The 19,027-nt window shown below is 43.2% G+C and overlaps 1 protein-coding gene across 1 annotated transcript in view; it reads right to left on the reverse strand.

Moving 5' to 3' along the window:
* Positions 1-486: 486 nt before the first annotated feature.
* Positions 487-19,027, reverse strand: part of LOC1280810 (cAMP-dependent protein kinase catalytic subunit PRKX) — a 48,460-nt gene continuing 29,919 nt past the window's right edge. The window contains exons 4-8 of the mRNA XM_061655906.1: positions 2,979-3,147; positions 2,542-2,897; positions 2,017-2,198; positions 1,855-1,932; positions 487-1,782 (exon numbers count right to left, since the gene is read on the reverse strand). Coding sequence (XP_061511890.1) covers positions 1,648-1,782; positions 1,855-1,932; positions 2,017-2,198; positions 2,542-2,897; positions 2,979-3,147 — 920 coding nt within the window. The 3' untranslated portion in view covers positions 487-1,647. The remainder of the gene's footprint in view (positions 1,783-1,854; positions 1,933-2,016; positions 2,199-2,541; positions 2,898-2,978; positions 3,148-19,027) is intronic.

A 19,027-nucleotide genomic window follows, 5' to 3' on the forward strand; every position in this document is an offset into this window, starting at 1 on the left:
TCCGGTAGATTCCCTGATTAATTTCGCTTCTGCTAATTCTTATCTCAATTCAAGAACTGATTCTCATTCAGGAGCTAATTCCGCTAACAATTTGCGATCGTCAGTACAATTCCGATTCCAAAGCCGATTCTGATTCCGAGACCGATTCCGGAATTGATTCCGGATTCGAAGTCGACATCCGAATCAGCTCCAGAATAGGCTCTAGAATCAAAATCGATTCCATCAAAGGAATCGGCTCTGGAATCGGAATGGATTCCGAGCTCCCACTACTAATACGAATGGGTCTTGTGGTAAGCTTTCCTATTTTTCTGAATCAAAAAAACGAAGAAACAGAAATAAAGAAACTAAACGTGATTCATAAAAATCTTTCAATGGTCTGTAAAGCTTACCTCATACACAGATGAGAGCTAGATTAGATGATGAAGAATCATAAATAAAAACTACAGACAAATAAAACGAGCATTTCGGCCAAAAGAAAACAGACACTTAACATATTAAATAACTTTATTCCAGAAAGCCAACGCTTCATCAGTTTTGGTAGGTCGTACGATCGTGTTACAGATGTGTAGTACAGTGTATGTGAACTTTTTTGTTTTTCAAAATGGTTATAAGCTATCAATGTAGTTTGAAATTACAGACATACAGAAATAGAGAGAGAGAGAGAGAGTGAAAGCACGATAAAATACAGCGAAGTTGAAAACTGGGAATAGCAGGATGCATCCGTTGCCTTCACTATACACCAGAGCACAAACACTTCATGGGGATTTTACTATATTTGGCTATTTCGGGGGCAATAGACACTCACACACGCACACACACACAAACCCACGCTCATTACCATATGTCTAGCAGCCTATCGCAACCGAGTATTGTATTGTAGGTCGGTCTCCTGCGCAACTCCCGTAACATAACATTCCAACAACAATTTTATTAAATTTACCCAAACCGGTCAATTTTGGGGCCGGGTTTTTCCTTAAACTTTTTTTATAGCGCTTTCGCTACACTCCCTCCTCATTTCACTACAACAGTGTGGTTCCTATCACAGTACAATATGTTGGATTAAAACTTAGCATTTACAAACATGGCATTACACCACGAATCGTCACGAAACAGGGCAAACGCAATGTATGTGCTATTCCTCCCTTTTCCGTAGTACATTTTTCACACATTCAGACTATTAGGGAGGGAGCGGCACGCACAACTCTAATCGGTCTGTTATGATCCGACCTAAAAGCATAATTGTTGCTGAGTGTGTTTAAACCCCTTTCGTTTCCTTTATAACAACAACTTGCTCAAACACACGCACACACTCGCAGACAAACGCACAGTGGGACGATACAAAATAGGGGTTTGTCGTTTAAATTTTACGTAATACAGTAGCAGGTTTGCGGGTTGGGGGGAAGGAACTAATCAATTACAAAAGATTCTAACCATACTATAAAAAAATATCTATTTACAATGACTATCAACGTGCCCGCATGGGTGTGCATGGGCCTAAATTGCCCTGGCTTGCAAAGTATAAATGAGCATTGTTAAGGATCGTTCACTATATTGTAGAAAAACATCCTGCCGCGAGCCCCCTTCCCAATTCCTTTCCTGAGAGGTGGTCGTGATCCGACACTGGCACGCAGAACGGCACTGGCTAGTTTAGAAATCTTCAAACAGCTGCATCTCGATCTTGTCCAGCGATCTCACCGACTTCCAGTCCGTCTCGGGATAGTCGTCGAAGTTGCTAGTGTCGTCCTCCTTCGAACTAAACACATACGTCGGAACGATCGGAGGCTGTGGAATTCAATTAGGCAGGTGTAATTATTGAAGATTTGTAAGAAAAACATTACCCAAACAACAGCTCACCTTGAGCTGCTTTCGTATCACGACATTCCAGTCCAGATGCTTAAACCATCGGTGTCTTTTGACGTCCTCTGCTCCGTTCTGAATTAAAAATAATAAAAAATGAGATATTAAACACATCCTATTTCAATGTATTCTAAGTTAAACTGCCGACTTCAATCTTACCTTCATATTGCCCAAACGCTTGGTTCGGTCCAGCACCAGCAGCTTCTTGACGAGATCCTTCGCGATGGGGTCCACGTGCCGCGACCATTCAATCTTGCCACTGAGAATTTTTTCATAAATCCCGAACGGATTGTCATCGTAGAATGGAGGATAGCCTACAATCATCTCATATATGAGTACACCTGTGGCCAATGAAAGGATAAAGAGGTATTAGATACAACCAACACAGCGAGCAGTACATGATCAAGGACCCTGAGAGAGCGATAAAACGATAGACCGATAAAAATTCTCCAGTGCTAAACGTTTAATAGTCGCCCAAGCCCGGCTCCCTCAAACCAGTAAGAAAAAGTTCCTTTGACGTAAACCATTTCTTATTGACCTCCCCATCACTCGCCATCGAACCGAACCCGCCCAACGGAAGTTGTTTATTGTTATGTTCGCGCTTGGCATTCGCGCTCTTTTACGATCACGTGGGTCACGGTCTAGCAGCGTGTAACGGAAAAACCGGAAAGGCCTGAAACTTACCCAATGCCCACCAGTCGACGGCTTTGTTGTGGCCCTTGGATTGAATGATTTCCGGCGCAAGGTACTCGGGCGTACCGCACAGTGTCCAGGTGCGATCCTTCAGCTTCTTCGCAAACCCAAAGTCGGTGATCTTCATATGGCCTTCCCGGTCGAGGAGCAGATTTTCCGGCTTCAGATCCCGGTACACGATCGACAGCGAGTGAAGATACTCGAGGGCCAGCACAATCTCGCAGGCGTAAAAGTTGGCGGTGGCACTGTCGAAGCGGCCGGCATTTCGGAGATAGGAAAACAGTTCACCGCCACTAACGAACTCGAACAGCATGTACAGGCAGCAGTCGTCTTTGGAGTTCCATCGCCTGGAGAGGGACAGTAGAAAAATGGAAAGGTTATTGCAAACGGCGGTTCACAAGGGAGCGCTTCTTCCAAACAGTACTTACATATTCACGATAAAAGGATGATCGATTTCTTGCAGGATGTTCTTCTCGTTCTTCACGTGCTCGATCTGCTTCAACCGTATCACGTCCGCCATGGCCAGTATCTTCATCGCCCAGTACTTGTTGGTGATTTTATCCCGGCACAGGCACACACGCCCGAATGTGCCCGTTCCTATTGTTGGTGGGAGAAACAAAAAGCGAAAACAAAAACCACACGTTAGAGCCATTTTGAGTTTTTAATGGTTAAGCCGGCAGAACTTTTCTCATTTCCTTCCCGACAATTGTTATGAGATAAGATTTAAATTAACGGAAAGTAAGGTATGCAAATAGGAAATTATTGTTCCGATTATTCGGGAGCTTTCAAGAGAGCTTTTTCTGCATTGTTTCGAAGTTTCGAGGCAAAGTTGGCGTAACCATGGCAACACATCCGTTCAAAAGGCAGGGTTTGGCAAACTTTTCAAGACAAGCGTTTCGATGTGTGGCGTGTAGCAAGCTAAAGCATTGTCCACACAGCGTATAGTTCTTAGTAATATATGGATAGTGCATAAATTCCAAGATGACTAGCAATGCCTATTGCAAATGATTTTTTAAAATGAGTCTCCTAAAAGTCTCCTCCTAAAAAGTCCTAAGAGTCTCCTCCTGCACTCCAAATACCTAAAGATGTAAAAACAAGCACTAAAATATTCAAGTCTTACTGAAAACCCTCAAATGTTCAAACCTTTTGCAAAAATATTCATTTCAATACTAAATGCTAATATTCAGACAACCATTGCTCTCATAGAAAAAGAAATAAATAGCACATTTACTTGAATTTAGTTTTATACTCATATCACATCATATGTTGTTAAGTTTTTAAGCTGCTAGAATAATTCAAAACTCCAATGTTTGGAATCTTTAGACTGATCGGAAGGAATCTTTAGACCCTCGCATCAGGTGTACGTGCCATTCTAACTACAACCGGGCTGCTCATTGTTCTGCACCAATGTTGACACAATCCTTACATCCTCCTTACGTCTACCCAAGGATTTAACGGTCATTGTACACTCTGCTCTGGATTCTCCATTCTATAGGAACGAATCACAGAAACGCATCAATGCAAAACAGTTCAAAGATCGGTAACACCTTCGCTCAGTTCATTTGCCGATCAGACGTACGGCCAGACGAAATCTTCCCTCTTCTCCACCATCCACCATACCCCATGGCGTTTCCCGCTTAATCACCCCAACGCGAACCCCAAGCCCGGGCCGACTGATTGACAGATGGATTGATGGATTAATGGGTTATTGGTGTTGCTGCTACTACCGCCCGCCACCGGAGGTGCTTTCTACCGTTACCACTAGCTGCGATGATGAATGTATACCACCATCGAGGCAAATGGTTTGTATGTTTGAAGCGACCAGTTAGGCCGGTCGGTGATCTTCGATCTGCTCCGGAACCTTGAAAAGGTGTCCCCCGTGCCAAAGGCACGAAATCTGATTTGCCCGACAGTGAAAGTGGCGGCTGGTGGAGGGAAGGGGGGGGGGGGGTATGAAATTTCTAATTAGCCACTAATTAAAACACCATGCTGCCCACGCCACGACAAAATCTCATCTCGCACGGTCAGAGCATAGTCAGAGCGTCTGGTTCGCCGTTTGCTGTTGTGGGATGGCATACGGAACCGATGTTGATTTTATTACCACAGCTGCCAGTGCCATTCCCCCCCACCGGGGAGAGGAGGGCAGAATGGCAAAGATCATGATGACGGTTGTAAACATGACCTTCGCAATGCATTCTCGTCAGCTGACTCTGCAAACGGGTATGTGAGATTGATCCGAATTTCCCAAAGCAAATCGGGAAAATTCTTGTTTGTCATTTGAGCAAGGGAACTGCGCTGTACATTACACCATAGCGCGTTTGGGGCTCTATATGGGCGTTAGAAGGTCGGAGGAAAAACACCACTAACACCACAAGTTCGCGTACGTGCCCGTTAATTGCACCCAAGCACCCCATTTTGTTGTGCCTTGGGGCCGATTCCGTCGATAAGTGAAGCAGCGTGCAGGCGGGCTATTTCTGTTCGACATTTTTACCCTTTTTCTCTCTCTGCACGCAATATGGACACACCCTCAGCGAAGGTGTTTCGGGACAGTGTAATTTCGCGCAGTAATTTCGCAGCATGATGATGCAAACTCCCGATTTCCCGGCAGCAACATCGCCAACTTCACCACGAGACAGTGCGACGGTTAATTGGAGGATGTTTACTGCACGCAGCCAGCCAGACAACCCGTTACCACGCGAACCAAGCGCAAAGAAGAGGACACACGGGAGAAGTTCAAACCAGTTTAAGATTTAACCAGTTTACACAATTTGGGAAGGGAATGTGTTTTGCGGATCCTTCCCATTGCGTCGCTTACAAACGCTGCGCTGTGGACATTCGGCCCTGACAGGTGTTTTCGTAATGGCTTCGGGGCGAACCGAAACCGTCTTCGTCGAGAGAACGTTAATCCGTTTCCCATTTACTTACCCGCCCGGGGGGCAACTTTCGCTTTCACGGCAGAATGGGAAGCGGTCGCATTGCGTTTTTGTTTGTACTTTTGGGTGTTGTTGGTCCGTTATTTTGGCTTTGTTTGAAGGATCTTGTTTTCTTTCAGGTCTCCGTCGAATGATTAATGACTCCAAGGGAAGACATCTCACTTCCGTTGGTTTTCTGTTGGTCTTTTGATGCTTTGGTTATCAGAGATAGTTCGCAGCGAGCTAGGCACGCTGTTGACCATTTTCGGTAAGTGCCCTTTGCTGTTAACAGCTGTTTGGAGTCTAACCATTTCTGCTGAACTGACGCTAATCTGATCGCTTCCGTTTGACGTCGGTGAAGGAAATGATGGAAACAACTTCATCATTTCTCAATGGAGCTACATTAAGGGATGCTTCAACACAATGATGGACTGTGGAAGTGATTATAGCTATGAACTCCAAGCAATTTAAAATGTTTTAAATTCAAACCAACACATCCTCCAATTGATCTTATGATTTATTTGCTTTCACTAAAAAAGACTAAACTGGGGTTAGGGTCAAATATATTGCACCATCCAGCGCAAAGCCGACCTAAAACGTCGTCTCTTTAAAAGCTTGTTTCACTACAAAGAACTGCTGGTTCTGGAGAGAGCTACGACCTAGTGTGACTTTAGTTCTTGCTCTAGAGTTGTAAATGATAATTCTGGTGAATTTGCATCTCAAATCTGGACTTCAGACCTCAGACCATTTGTAGTTGTCATTACAGGGAGTTGAACCGGATAAATCCAGAACTAGCGAGCATTAAGTGAATGTTAACTTCAAAAGATACATTGAAACATTTTATGTGATATCGATAGTACAAACAGTAAACGATTGAGAGCATAAGATGGGTTATTCATGTTCAATAGCTCTTCTCGAATATTAATCTATTAATGGACTGGCAAACCCGAAAAAGACCAGAACTGACACTCGAATCACCCAACATTATAGAAGCTTTAATGATCATCAGATGAGCTGATGATGATGATAATCAATCTAGTTTGTTCTCCAAACGTGTACTGCACAATACTTCTGTTTTCCCTCCTTAACACGTTTTTAATAGGCTGTAGCAAAGCTAAGCTCTTCTACCAACTCAGGTCTACCTGCTTTATGCATTACGATAATCATCAATTACCACTCCAACCGTTTTATAATAGGCGCAATAAAAAATAGGTCACTAAGTGCTAGGTCATTTGACGAAACTGCATAGATTGCAAATATGAATATTTAACTTCTCTTTCAAAGCGAAGGTCATCAGCAGCGTGCTCATCAGGACGCCTTTCTCCTTTCCCCTTGAAAACGCACAAATCTACTCTGCGGCATCGTCAGTTTACACACAAACTCGGTCGCGTTTTGCAAACCTTCCCAAAAACGAACACTGTTGCCACACGATAATGGCTTCCATTTCGGCGTACAATCAACGCCAGCGCTTCCATCACCCATCATCATCATCATCATAATCATCATAAACGAACGATTGCGAGTGAGTTTTGGACACGGTTTGGTTTGATTGTCCGAGAGACAGCCGTTGGGCGAGCAAAACCATTACAGCGAAGGCTTCAATCGATCACGCTGCGCGTGTAGTATTGCGAAATGTGATCTGGTCGGGGATGGGTTTACCTCTCATTCACAGTACACTGTAGCAAAGGGTTACTTTCCTTCTGATGGACCATTTGATTCACTGCTGATCGACTGGAAAGACTCGTATCCAACCGGATTAAAATTACACTCTGCAGTACATTCCAGGGAAAAGATCCGGCGTAGGTAATCACGTTAAGAAGGGCTGCGGTACAAGAATTGCAAGTAATTCGTGATCTCCACACCACGATCACAAGATTGGTGACATCTATTGCTCATCTATCACAGCGGGATCGTTCCACCCCGGTGCCTGCCTGATCGCAAGGGCGGGAAGGTGCAAATAAATGACGGTTAATGTGCTGCTATCACGTTAGTAATGAACCTCGTTCCCCCCAAACAAACGGCCACCCGGCCAATGCAAGCCAGTGAGAGGGTCGGAATAGGCATAACAAAGAAGAAAAGTAGATAGAAAGAAAGAGTTGTTTGCACGCGAGAAAACGGGAAGAGCAGCAGAGAAGAAAAAAAACATAACACCGCTGACCAGCGAACGATTGAACGGAACCGTCGATAAATAGTTGTGAAGTGCTTCTTGGTGCGCTGTTTTTCGACTTCGACAAACGTTTTCCATTTCCCCTAACACGGCGTTAAGACGGCCGGGCCCGGCGTTTGTGTCGTGGTAGTGGAAGTGCCGAGAAGAGGAGCCTGTGACCACCGCCAGGGCCATGATCATCAGACGGCAGCAAAACAAACCGTCGAAAGGGGTTTTTCATGTTTTCTCCTACTGGTTTTGTGTGGGTTGGTGGTGCGTTTGTCGCACTCTCGGCACTATCGTCCAACCAAACGATGTCGCCACCAGGGGCACAGGGATTGATGGAACGGAAGAACCTCTTACTTTTCTCGTGCCTCGTGCCTTGCCGACCGGATGGGGGTAGGTTTTTTTCGCCCTCTCGTGTCGGACTTCCCCTCAGCATAATCATAATATGGCTGTTATCGAGCGTGCTTCACGTGGCGTGCGGGCCCGTATCGCATCAACATAATAATAATAATATGCTACGAGAGCGATCTAATTAGAAGCATGATAATATTAAAACACCGGGGTGAGGAGGAAGGTGTCAGGCAGCGGCACGGCACCCAGCGGGACGGACGCTTTGGTGAAGTTACGCGCATTAAAACGTAATGTTACGTTAGCGCTTTGGGTGAGCGAGACGTTAGCAAAGACACACCTGTTGCATTCGCCGTTCACAGGGAGGAGCAACCCCTGAGGTGGATTGGTGTACTTTAACGTATTTATGGTGTTATTTTTAGCATATTTAAAACTGATTATTTGACGCTTTAACACACGGTTTACCCGAGCTTCGTGTACTCAAGTTGTAACTTCAATGTACCATAATTATGCTTTGTATAAGTCACATAAACATTCTATAGACTGTATAATACGAAATTCAAACGAAATGTATGGCTATTATTATTACAAAATTTTATAAAAAAATTATGTACAGACCAATTAGATACTTCTGTATTCAAAAACTGTTAGACATTTGAAACTTAATTGTTCCATGAAAAAACATTTAAAGCATTCTATAGCTTTCTGCAAGGAGACTGTGACGTCTATTGGAAAGATGTCCTGGCTTCTACACGGGCAGATGGGATTTTACTTTACATTGTTCTTTCGTGACAAGAATTGAATATCCTGTAGTGTGGTATTAATAACTGAACGCATAGGTCGTTGCGAGAAAGAAGAAAAACTATTCAAAGCTTGTATATACACAGCTAGTCCCTGAGACATGAGGTGCCCTCTTATACGCAGATTCATTGATACGCGGTTTACCAAATTTTATAGTTCTTTGAGTAAATTGGACTGACTTGACATACTTTCCTTTTTTTCCACACCTTTCATACTAAGATTTAATCAAATTAGTATCACACATGAATTTTAACGGTCTGCGCACTGAAAAGTTTGGAGATATTTCATATATCTGATAGAAAAAATGGAATTTATAAAATGTATTAATCAGAACATCTGCACAACAAAATTGGGCCCAAATAGCATTGCTTTCGATTGCCGCTCTCTGGAACCAAACAGGTGTGTGAGGCAAGACACACAACAAAAACGGTCACTTACTCGTACACTAATTAACAGGTAACTCACGAGACAGAAAGTCAAACGTTTTCGGACACTTTTTTCCCACACATCAAACCCACATGTGGCACAGTAAACAGTTTCGGCCGCATAATAAGATGTTAATGTAATCGTACCACCGAACACGCAAAGCCGACAACACCGACGTGCGGTGATCAGTTTATGACGCTTCAAAACGATCACGATTATTTGATTACCGATCGGCTGTTTGGATGTTTACGTGTACGTACGACGGACGAAACAACAACCGATCACCGATTATACGATAACAGATCTTCCCGCTTAGTGTACCTTTACAAACCATTTACCATCAATTAGTGGCGATAAGCTAGCGAAGAGAAAACATAATCTTACCCCTCGGTCTGTGCGAGTACAGCGCTTCTGCTGGAGCGCAAAACCGGTACTGGAAGCTTTAACGATTTGGACATGCAGCAGCACCAACCAACGGGGTCGGGACACGTTGCTGCATCTTCTGCCCGCCGGCGGCTGACACACGGACCAAAACTTGCGAAAAGTGAAGTTCAAAGATGGCTCATGAATCATGCATGCCGAGGGACGCATACCGCGTGTGGGCCCCGGAAGATCGCCCCATGCTTTGCTGCGCCGCCGTGCTTGACCGTGAGGCAATCGATGACCACGATTTTGACCGGACCGAGCTGGATGGAGCGGAGTGTTGGGGGAAGCTTTATGCGCTTCTCAGTGACTTGCAATGCTGCGTTGCAAAGGCAAGAGCGGGGGAAGAGCAAAAGTAAAAGCTCATTTTTCAACGGATGCACAATTGTTGCCGATGCATCTGGCGTCCGCAGCGACGACGGTGTGCGCGCGCGCCCGCGTACGCTTCTTCCGTTTTGCGCGATTCGCTTTCTTCGGCTGACTTTCGTTCCGATGGCCAAACAGGGAAAGAAGACCCTAAGAAACGGCATTTGACTTCGGACGGCGAGACGTGTCGGCGATTAAACCGTTGGTAGTTGATGGTGTTTTTCCCTCTCAGTTTTTTTGACTTGCTTTGTTTTGCCAATGGTTTGCCATTTGCAGTGGTTTTCGATAGGAAAAAGCAGCAGATAAAAGCCACCATGCTTTTTATCGGTTTTGTAGAGAGTGTGGTAAGGTTTTAAGGCAAAGAAGCCGTCCCAAAATAATGGCCTTATTGTTGGAGTTCCTCCAGCAAAAAAAAAACGAATAACGGATATATGATCGATAAGCAATTTGCCGCTATCGGCGCTACCATCGGCCGCTTTTTAAGGCACGGACCAGCGGCTGCAATCAAACTGTCCATCTATAGTGCAATTATTGGCACTGGTGTGATTACAAAACACGAAACAAAACTAGCAATAATGTAGCAAAAGAGGGAGAGAAAAAAGGGGAAAAAGTAACAAAAATTAATCCAAGGTGGAGCGATTTACCAGCTGCATTTGGAAGGTGATGCAGCAGCAAACGGATTTATATCGCGCGATTTTAGTATCTGTTTTGTCTCGTCGAGCAGATTAAGCCGTTCAGTTAATTTGGGTTATTTTTGCCAAAGCACAGTACCCGCACAGGGCGGCAATAATTGTGCGATACGGTTGATGGGCTTTAAGCACGCGCGCACAAACTGCAGTGGCATAATATGGTTGCGAAGTGCGCAAACCTTTTTTTTTGGGTTTTTTTCGTTTCGCTTAAGTCTCTGCCGGGTGAAGTAAGTCACGTACTTTGGCAGTAGATTGTACAGAAAATGGTCAAAGCAATGCGATCCCATAAACCGATAGCCCTGTCCGACCGATCTGAGCAATAAACACGGAACTGTTGGGGGGAAGCATAATACGATTATGGAACAGTTTTTGAAGAATTTTTTTGTAGAGCTCAAACTTTAAATCCGTAAAAAATATCGAAAGATTGCGCATAGTGTAACAAGTTGGAAAGAAATAAGCAAAATAAAGTATATCTTTCACATTTGTTTTGTAGGATTGTATTTAAATTATTTAAAATTTATAAGATATTTAACAAATCACCAGAAATAATTAAAAGCACCCGTAACTATCAATATGTGTCTTAATTGGAATCTTATTATAATTTTAATAAATCCTTCAAGGCTTTGCTTGTTGCCATCCTATTTGAATAAATCCATTTTAATTGATTTAACATGCTAAAATAGCTTTGAGACACAGATCGTTTAAACTTGTTGCCCTACAGCGTCTTGCATCAGGAAGGAACCCCCATTTGTTCGCTGGCTTCGAACTGTGGCCAATAAACTCTTTACAGTCCTTTCGGACGCCACGCGTCTCATAAAAAGAGTTTCATTTCAACACTCACATCCAACTAACATGGGATGCCCTACTTTCGATCCATTTTTCCGTCAATCAAACACACACAAAAGCGATGCTTCATGACCGTCTTTTTTTTTGTTAAGCAAGTTTTATACATTAAGCAAGCAAGTTGTGAGAAGATACACAATAAAAAGTTAAATACATCAGTGCACGAGTCAAACTGAAACCAATGTCCTTATGAGAGAAGAGGCGTCCCTTCACCTGTCTGTGAAAGTTGGCAACAGCTGAGAATGAAAAGATACCATTGTGCTAGCATTTTGGGTACGACCGCTTAACCACAGGAAGGTGGTTGAAGAAATAAAAAGGATTCAGCACATTGGCGACCACTAAAACCACCCCCGGAAACCGGAAGGCGGACAGCACAGGAAGGAAGCAAGGATGGGGACAATCATCGTAGTAAATACGAACCCAACCCCTTGACCGATTTGGTAGGGTCTCTGCTCCGACAGCGTACGACGACAATCGTCGATTGAAGAAGCGTGCTGCTTTGGTGCCGACAGGGACATGAAGGACCTGTCCATTGCGGCCTGGCTGGTTGATTGACATGCATTTCTGCTGCGAACCAGCATAATGAGCTAGAAAGGGACTGGGGGAACGAATGGGGTGGCATTTCCGTACGTTGAGGAAAAGCGAACAACGTGCGCTGTATGTTCTTTCATTTTCACGTTGAAGCGTATGAAATTAATAGGAAGCGAATGGGGGATGGATGGGTATCTACCCGCATGTCAACGCGAAAATGTCTTCTCATCGTCAGTATCGGATACGGTAGGCGGGGTGTGCGGTCTGCTTCAGGTGAGAAGGAGATGAATGATATTGTGATTATTCATGAAAGGTTTAGTGAACTGATGAAAATGGTGAGCCGGTAGAAAGGACGAAAATAGGATAAGCTGTGAAAAGCTGACAGATTTTTTACTCATTTTAGTCTTTTTAATCTTTGCAAAAACGGGTATGACGGGAACATGGGGAAATATGTTCGTGGCAACGGAAGTAATGGGAATGAAATGTAGCATTAATCGAAGGTTTTTTTTAACGAGATTTGGGATTTGATTTTTATTGATTAATTATTGGCTGGTTAAACCAAAATTTCAACAAATAAACTAACAACGTGACATTTTAATGCTTTTTATAATGCAAAGCAACACCTTAAAACGCCGTTTTATCCTATACTGACAAATATTGGCAAGTAAATAATGCAAAAATCTGGATTATGTTCAAATGATTGTTAAATACTATCCAAAAATTATCAGAACAGTTTTAAAATTATGATGATGCTATGGTGAAAATAGAATAACAGCTCAACTCAACTTTAAATCCATTTACAGACAACCATTTGGCTTCGTATCATCTTTCTGCTCTACTTCTCACCTCAAGTTTAAACGTATTTTATTAAATCTTCTGTATGCTTACGCTCAACCAGCTCAGCTGAGCTAATCCTCTGACAAAATCATTTCATTTATTGATTTTAACAAAGCCAACCGAATCGACCATGTCGCCGCTGTGCAAACACACAATAAGACGCTAAAAATAATACAGCAAACGACATCGTTTCATACTTCGGGCTGGGCGGACGTGATGAAGATTAGTGCCGCATCGCAATCGAGCTGTACCGAATCCCACACAAAAACGCCAGGCCAAGACAGACGAGACAACCGTCCCACTAAAACAACGTAAACGGTGGAGCAGAATTCATTTGGACACGCGGATTGAATGGAATACTCCTGGTGCAGTGTTGCAGGAAAGAGCGCTGGGGTGGCATAAACGGGAAAGGTGTTCTTAGTGAGAGAGGACATATTCCGAAAAAAAAGACAAATTTCAGATAGAGAATATACAGCAGAACAGTAGAGGAATAAGCTGGCAAGCACTCGACCGGTGAACGGAACATTGCGGAACGGTGTGGGGGAGATTTGGAAAAGTGGGAAAATTATTTTTGGAACCAAACTCAGCTTCCCACTGTCGCGAAACGATGGTGCAATGCGAATTGGGCTGAACGGTTGCGTGTATTGGGAAATTGATAAATACCAACAAGCATACCAGTATGTTTAATAGAAATTAATTTTAAAACAAATTAAAAACATTCGAAAACAAAACGAGCCCAAGCCTAGCTAATTAGCAACATGACATTTTTTTAAACATCAAAACACGTTTTTAAAAAAAGCAACCTGATAATGATTCCATCACGCACTGAAGCCTCACGTGAACTTCATTTCCAAATTCCTTCCCTCTATCACTGTATCTCGCTGGCTGCTATTTTAAAAAAGCACACACGACCCATACGACCAGCAGCAGCAGATGGGACAGCCTGTCGGGTGACCGACAGGAAGGTGGGGCCTTTAGCTCTACCTTTCTCGTGTGTTTTAGTTTGTTTTGATGATGTTTGCCCAAGGGGCCATCGTAATTAGCCACGGTGAGCGCTTCATCAGACGAAAGCTTGATGCGGCTGCTGTTTCTACTGCTGCTGTTGCTTCCGTAGCCGGCGGTAGATCGCAAAAGGAAGCCACAGCACCGAACCGAACCCAACCCATCGGTTGATTTATTCGAGAGCCATTCGCAGGGAGGCAGAGAAGATTTCCCTTCTTTTCCTATGCAGTGCGGTGTGTTTACTTAGCCATTAAAAAGGGTCATCATGCTTTTTACCTCGCCGAGTGCGTCTGTGATCGTCCCCTGGCTCACCGGTTCACAGGTTGTGTCGCAGTTGTTTTTGAACGCATTTCGATAGAACAGTCAAAATAGCCGTCCAGGAAGTGTGCCTAAGATCCCATGTTCTATGCAACTTTAGAAGCACCACAAGGTTGTTCACAAAATATTGAGATTATGTTTAAAATGCAATGTACACATTTCCTATTTTAAAGTTATAATAGAGGGTTGAATATTTACTACATTCAACAGCAAATGGTTCTTTTCTTTGATTTACTCTTCAAATTTGGCATTAAAAACCTCATTTATAGACAAAAAACATCATTTATTATACATTGAAGTTCAGGCAGAAAGATATACATTAACTTACTTTTTTACATTTTACAGCATATTGATAGCAAAAGCTAGCAATACAAACATGTTTTTCGTTTCAAACAGTTGCTTCTGATGATTTGTTTTGCTGTCTAATTATTCGCTTCTTAGTAATTTTTTTCTTTGATACAGGTTGTAAACAATGCTGCAAAATATTGCTCATGACATGTCTCGACCAAGCAACTGACCAAAAGTTGGTTGCACACAATGTCACCAAGCATGTGATGGTTGCAACAACTTTTTGAGTGTCACATCTGATTATCACAGAAGAGCTCGTGAGGCTGACATTATTTTGTTTCAGCCAGAATTTATCTTGACTATGTCAGTGACATTTTGCAGAATCCGTTCATTTTGTCAGTTCATTTTCAATCAGACATTTTGCACAGTAAAAAAGTCATGACATAGTGAGTGTCTAAGCGATGGTCGCAAAAATGTCACGAAGCATGCATTGATCACACCAATTGTTTTGATTATCACCTCTGATTATCACAATTGAGTAAGTGACGCTGACGTGAATTTTGTGTCAGTCAGATTTTTTTACATTGACAGTGACATTTAGCAGCGCTGGTTGCAAATCTTTATTACAAAATTTGGCATTTTTAAGTGATTTAGTTGTTTTATAGTGTACCAAAGCATCTATTCAGTAGCATCTACTTGACAGTGTACCAAAGCACCTATCCATCATTTTCGATGCCGATGTCCCACATCAAGAAACTTTTGCAGAAAACTGTAAGTAAATACAATATAAACATTACAACGAAACTTCTCAAACTTAATAAACTCTTTCCGGTACATGCAGAACAAAAAAACCAAAACGCAACGGTTGATCCACAAATTCGCCGCACAAGGTGATGATGACGAGCGGCAGTAACGACGTATTCAACCACCCTCCCGGGAGGGGGCAGTAAAGGGTCCTACCAAAAATAACATAAAAAGCACCCTCCGTTGACGACATAATCGCCTACGGTCGATTGAATTTCACTTGCCCGCAGGCAAACCGTGCCGGATAAACCGTGAAACGATCTCGCGAACCGGGACCGGGCAGACAGGCAGGAAGGAAGGAAGGAAGGAAGGAAGGCAATCACTTTCGGTTTCTTTGATTACCTCTCCACACCCTTTTTGCTTCCCTCTCTCACGCATTCTCTTTTTCTGGCAGAGTCGTCATTGCCCATCAAAACGTCGGATCATGCAGTTAAACGGAATCGGAAAACCGGTACGAATGGAGGAGGCTCGTCCATTCCTGGCACATGGCTCAACGTTGGCGGGAGAGCGAAAAGCCGGTTCGGCAGCGAGAAGAGAGTGCGTGTGAACTGTACCCTACGTATGCTGAACCCCCCCCCCCCCCACAGTGACCGGTGAGTGACGAAATATACACGCACCGGTCACGATTTATGCGCCGGGTTCAGATCCCGCCGGTTGGTTTTGCGCGCAGTTTTGCAGTTGCCGGCGTACGCGTACTGTCCAAACGGTTGTGTACTCACCGTCAACTGGCTGCTTTACCCCTTGCTTACTCTTATCTAGATACCGGCACATGCGTGAGGTAAGTCGCTTAAACCGGTGAACCAGGCGGTACTGTGTCTGTACCGATCACTTCATCGACCCTTCTCTGTTTCGTCGGTGAACTCCAACACACGAGCGGGATGTGAAAGTATCTCGACACATGCAAGGGGTTGTGCTCGGCATGCTCATATCTCATTACGATAGCGACTTTGTTGAGCAGTTTTTTGAGCGTCGGACAGAGAGAGAGAGAGAGAATGCGTGTGCACCAACAGAAGAAATGTGGTCAAATCGCCCGGAGAGGAAGCTGCTTAGCCTCGGCGTGGTACGGTTTTTTGAGCAGGGTGTGTGTGTGTTCCTTTTGTTTACCTTTATGCTTTCGCGATTTCTATCGTAAAAGCGGTTCGGCAGTGGGCTATTGTTGGGCCACAATCGAAGTTTTCGCAGATTGATACTATTCAGAGGGCTACAATTGAGTGTTAAGCTTTTCCAAACAAAGCTGAGGGTGTGCTGTATGCAAAGTTTAGCAACTGGATTTCCCTAAATGCAGGTATAAAGATGTTAGATTAAAGACTTTCGAATCGGTTTCCCATTTAAATATGAAGTTATCACAAATAGTTAGTTCGTGAGTCAGAGACCATAATGTTTGTAATGCCATAGTGTTTGTTTGCATTTTTTGGAGATATCTATTATTTAAAATGAATGAGTTCATCAACTCTAACCAGAAAATTCAGAAAAACCAAGAAATCCAGACACTCTGGGATGACTCCCAGGAACTTCGGGAACTTAAAAAAAAAACAACATTGCATTAAACAACCTTTATCTATATGCTCTATATCCCTTTTGAGCTACTGGATAGGGAGTCTTAAATAGATTAGATAGAACCCCTCATCAAAGTAGAAATCTTTAGATGAAAGTATCAACTTTGCATATAATGGATTCTTGATTTTGGTTGATTCAAGTAAGTATTTGTGGTAGACTTGAATTGATATTTTGGTTTTGCTTAGAACGGAACTTTAAGTTTCAATACCAACTTGGAGAAATCTTCAGCTAACTTTAATCATAATCGTAATTTTAAGATATATTTTAACAAATGTGTTGCAATTCTATAATGCTATGGTGTATCATTTTTACACGATGGCTTACTAACGAAAAGTTTAACTTTATCTGAGACATTTGGCAATCTATTTTTCCATTTTTAAAAACTTTGATTATGATTCAATCTGTTATGTTAATCGGTAAAGCGTTTCTTAAACTATGATATGCAGAAAATGTCGTCAAAATAGCCACTGCTACTACTTGTAAGAATGTAACCCAATATCAGTTCGAACATTTGATAACCGTCCAGTCATTAAGCATCTATTTGACTAGATCACCAAAACATAGCAATATTTATAAGATCTTATAGATAAGACCATCGTGCTTTCAAGTGTGACTGAAATTAAATATTGTACACTTTGAGCAAACGACACAACTGTTTGCGCAGTGACGGTCATTGACGCTTCCCCTGGGAGCCCGATTTGGCCCGATGCTCCGCGGTGACTTACTTTTTATGGTATACAGTTGCAGTTGGTAGCAGCATTCAGCCACGAGCCTGCTCCACAAACCCGGCGATCCACAATAGGCTCAACACTGTACGCGCTCTTGCAGCGTCATGCGAATCTTTAACACGCTCTAGCATCTCCCGTGCAGTCGATCTTTCACATGTGGTGCAAACATAGCTTTTATCAATTATCAATAATTATCCGTAAATGATGTGTCTAGCTTGGCGCAGAGACGTATCGTGAGTTGGGTTGGGTGATGGGCTGGTTGGGCATACCGCGTGTCTCGCATAGCCATACTAACCGCAAGCGGACCAAAAGCGGGCGTCCCCGTCAACACTTTCCAAACGAGTGACGAATTCTGGTGCCGCACGGATACGGCACAACAAGGTGCGTAAAGTGTGCCCGGCTGGACCGCCGATGGTGTCGGTATGAAAACAATGTTCATCACCTGATTTAATGGCCGCAGTGTGCTGCTTGTTACTGTCAGCGGTAATGCACGGTACCACGTGTGTTGGGGGAGATTTTTGTTAACATTTATAGTATAAGAAAAGGTTTTACTCCGTCATTATTGTTCATAAAAGTGTCTTTTTCTACTTTTTCTCCCAACATAGTCGGGTTTAAGTAGAAAATCTCGACCACTTTACAATTCAATAACATGTCCATGTCATTGAACAATTCTATCATCGGATCCATCTCACAAATCTCCTCCCGTTAAATTCCCTCCCTCTTTTAAAAACACACTTCACAAAGAAAACATACAAAACAGCAAGAAATGCTCGAATTCAGTAGGATCGTTTTCCCATCTCGTACCGAAAATGGGGAGGCTTAAAAAAATCTTCCATATCTAATTAACCCCATCGGAAGCGCATCAACCGAGCAAACGGATGAAATGAAGCTCTGTGTTTGTTGTTGTATTTTCTTCTTCCTCCTCTTCTTCTGCTCTCATTTACCAGGCGGTCAGTAGGCGTCAGCAAGCTCAGGGCATGGGAACCTTTCGCTCACAGGTTATCGTTTTCATCGGTGCGGCTTGATCGATCGCATCCGATCTTTTTCGATTTGCCGGATTTACCTTTACCGGAAGATGGGAAGCGATCCAAAAACCTGAGGGCATGTATGTAAGTATGTGAGTGTATGTGTTTGTATAGGTTTTTTTCTCTCCCGTTTTCCAAACATTTTTGTACACGCGTGTAGGTCACGTTGTGAGGTCATTCCGGGAAATCGGTTCAACCTTTCCAACATCCCGACAGTAGCTAGAGATCGTACATTTGATGCGGGAGAGCGTGTCTTAGTTTGAAATGCGTGATGATCTCATATTAACTAATTCCTTTTGCATACAATCAACGATTTGCACGCGTCTAACGCACAAAATGCACGAACGGTTGGGTACATACAGCTTGTGTGAAAAGAAGGAATTCCCAGCATCCCAACAGAGATAGCGCGCACAAACATATCTTACCC

The sequence above is a fragment of the Anopheles gambiae genome, chromosome 3, assembly GCF_943734735.2.
Source record: "Anopheles gambiae chromosome 3, idAnoGambNW_F1_1, whole genome shotgun sequence".
NCBI classification, from domain to species: domain Eukaryota; kingdom Metazoa; phylum Arthropoda; class Insecta; order Diptera; family Culicidae; genus Anopheles; species Anopheles gambiae.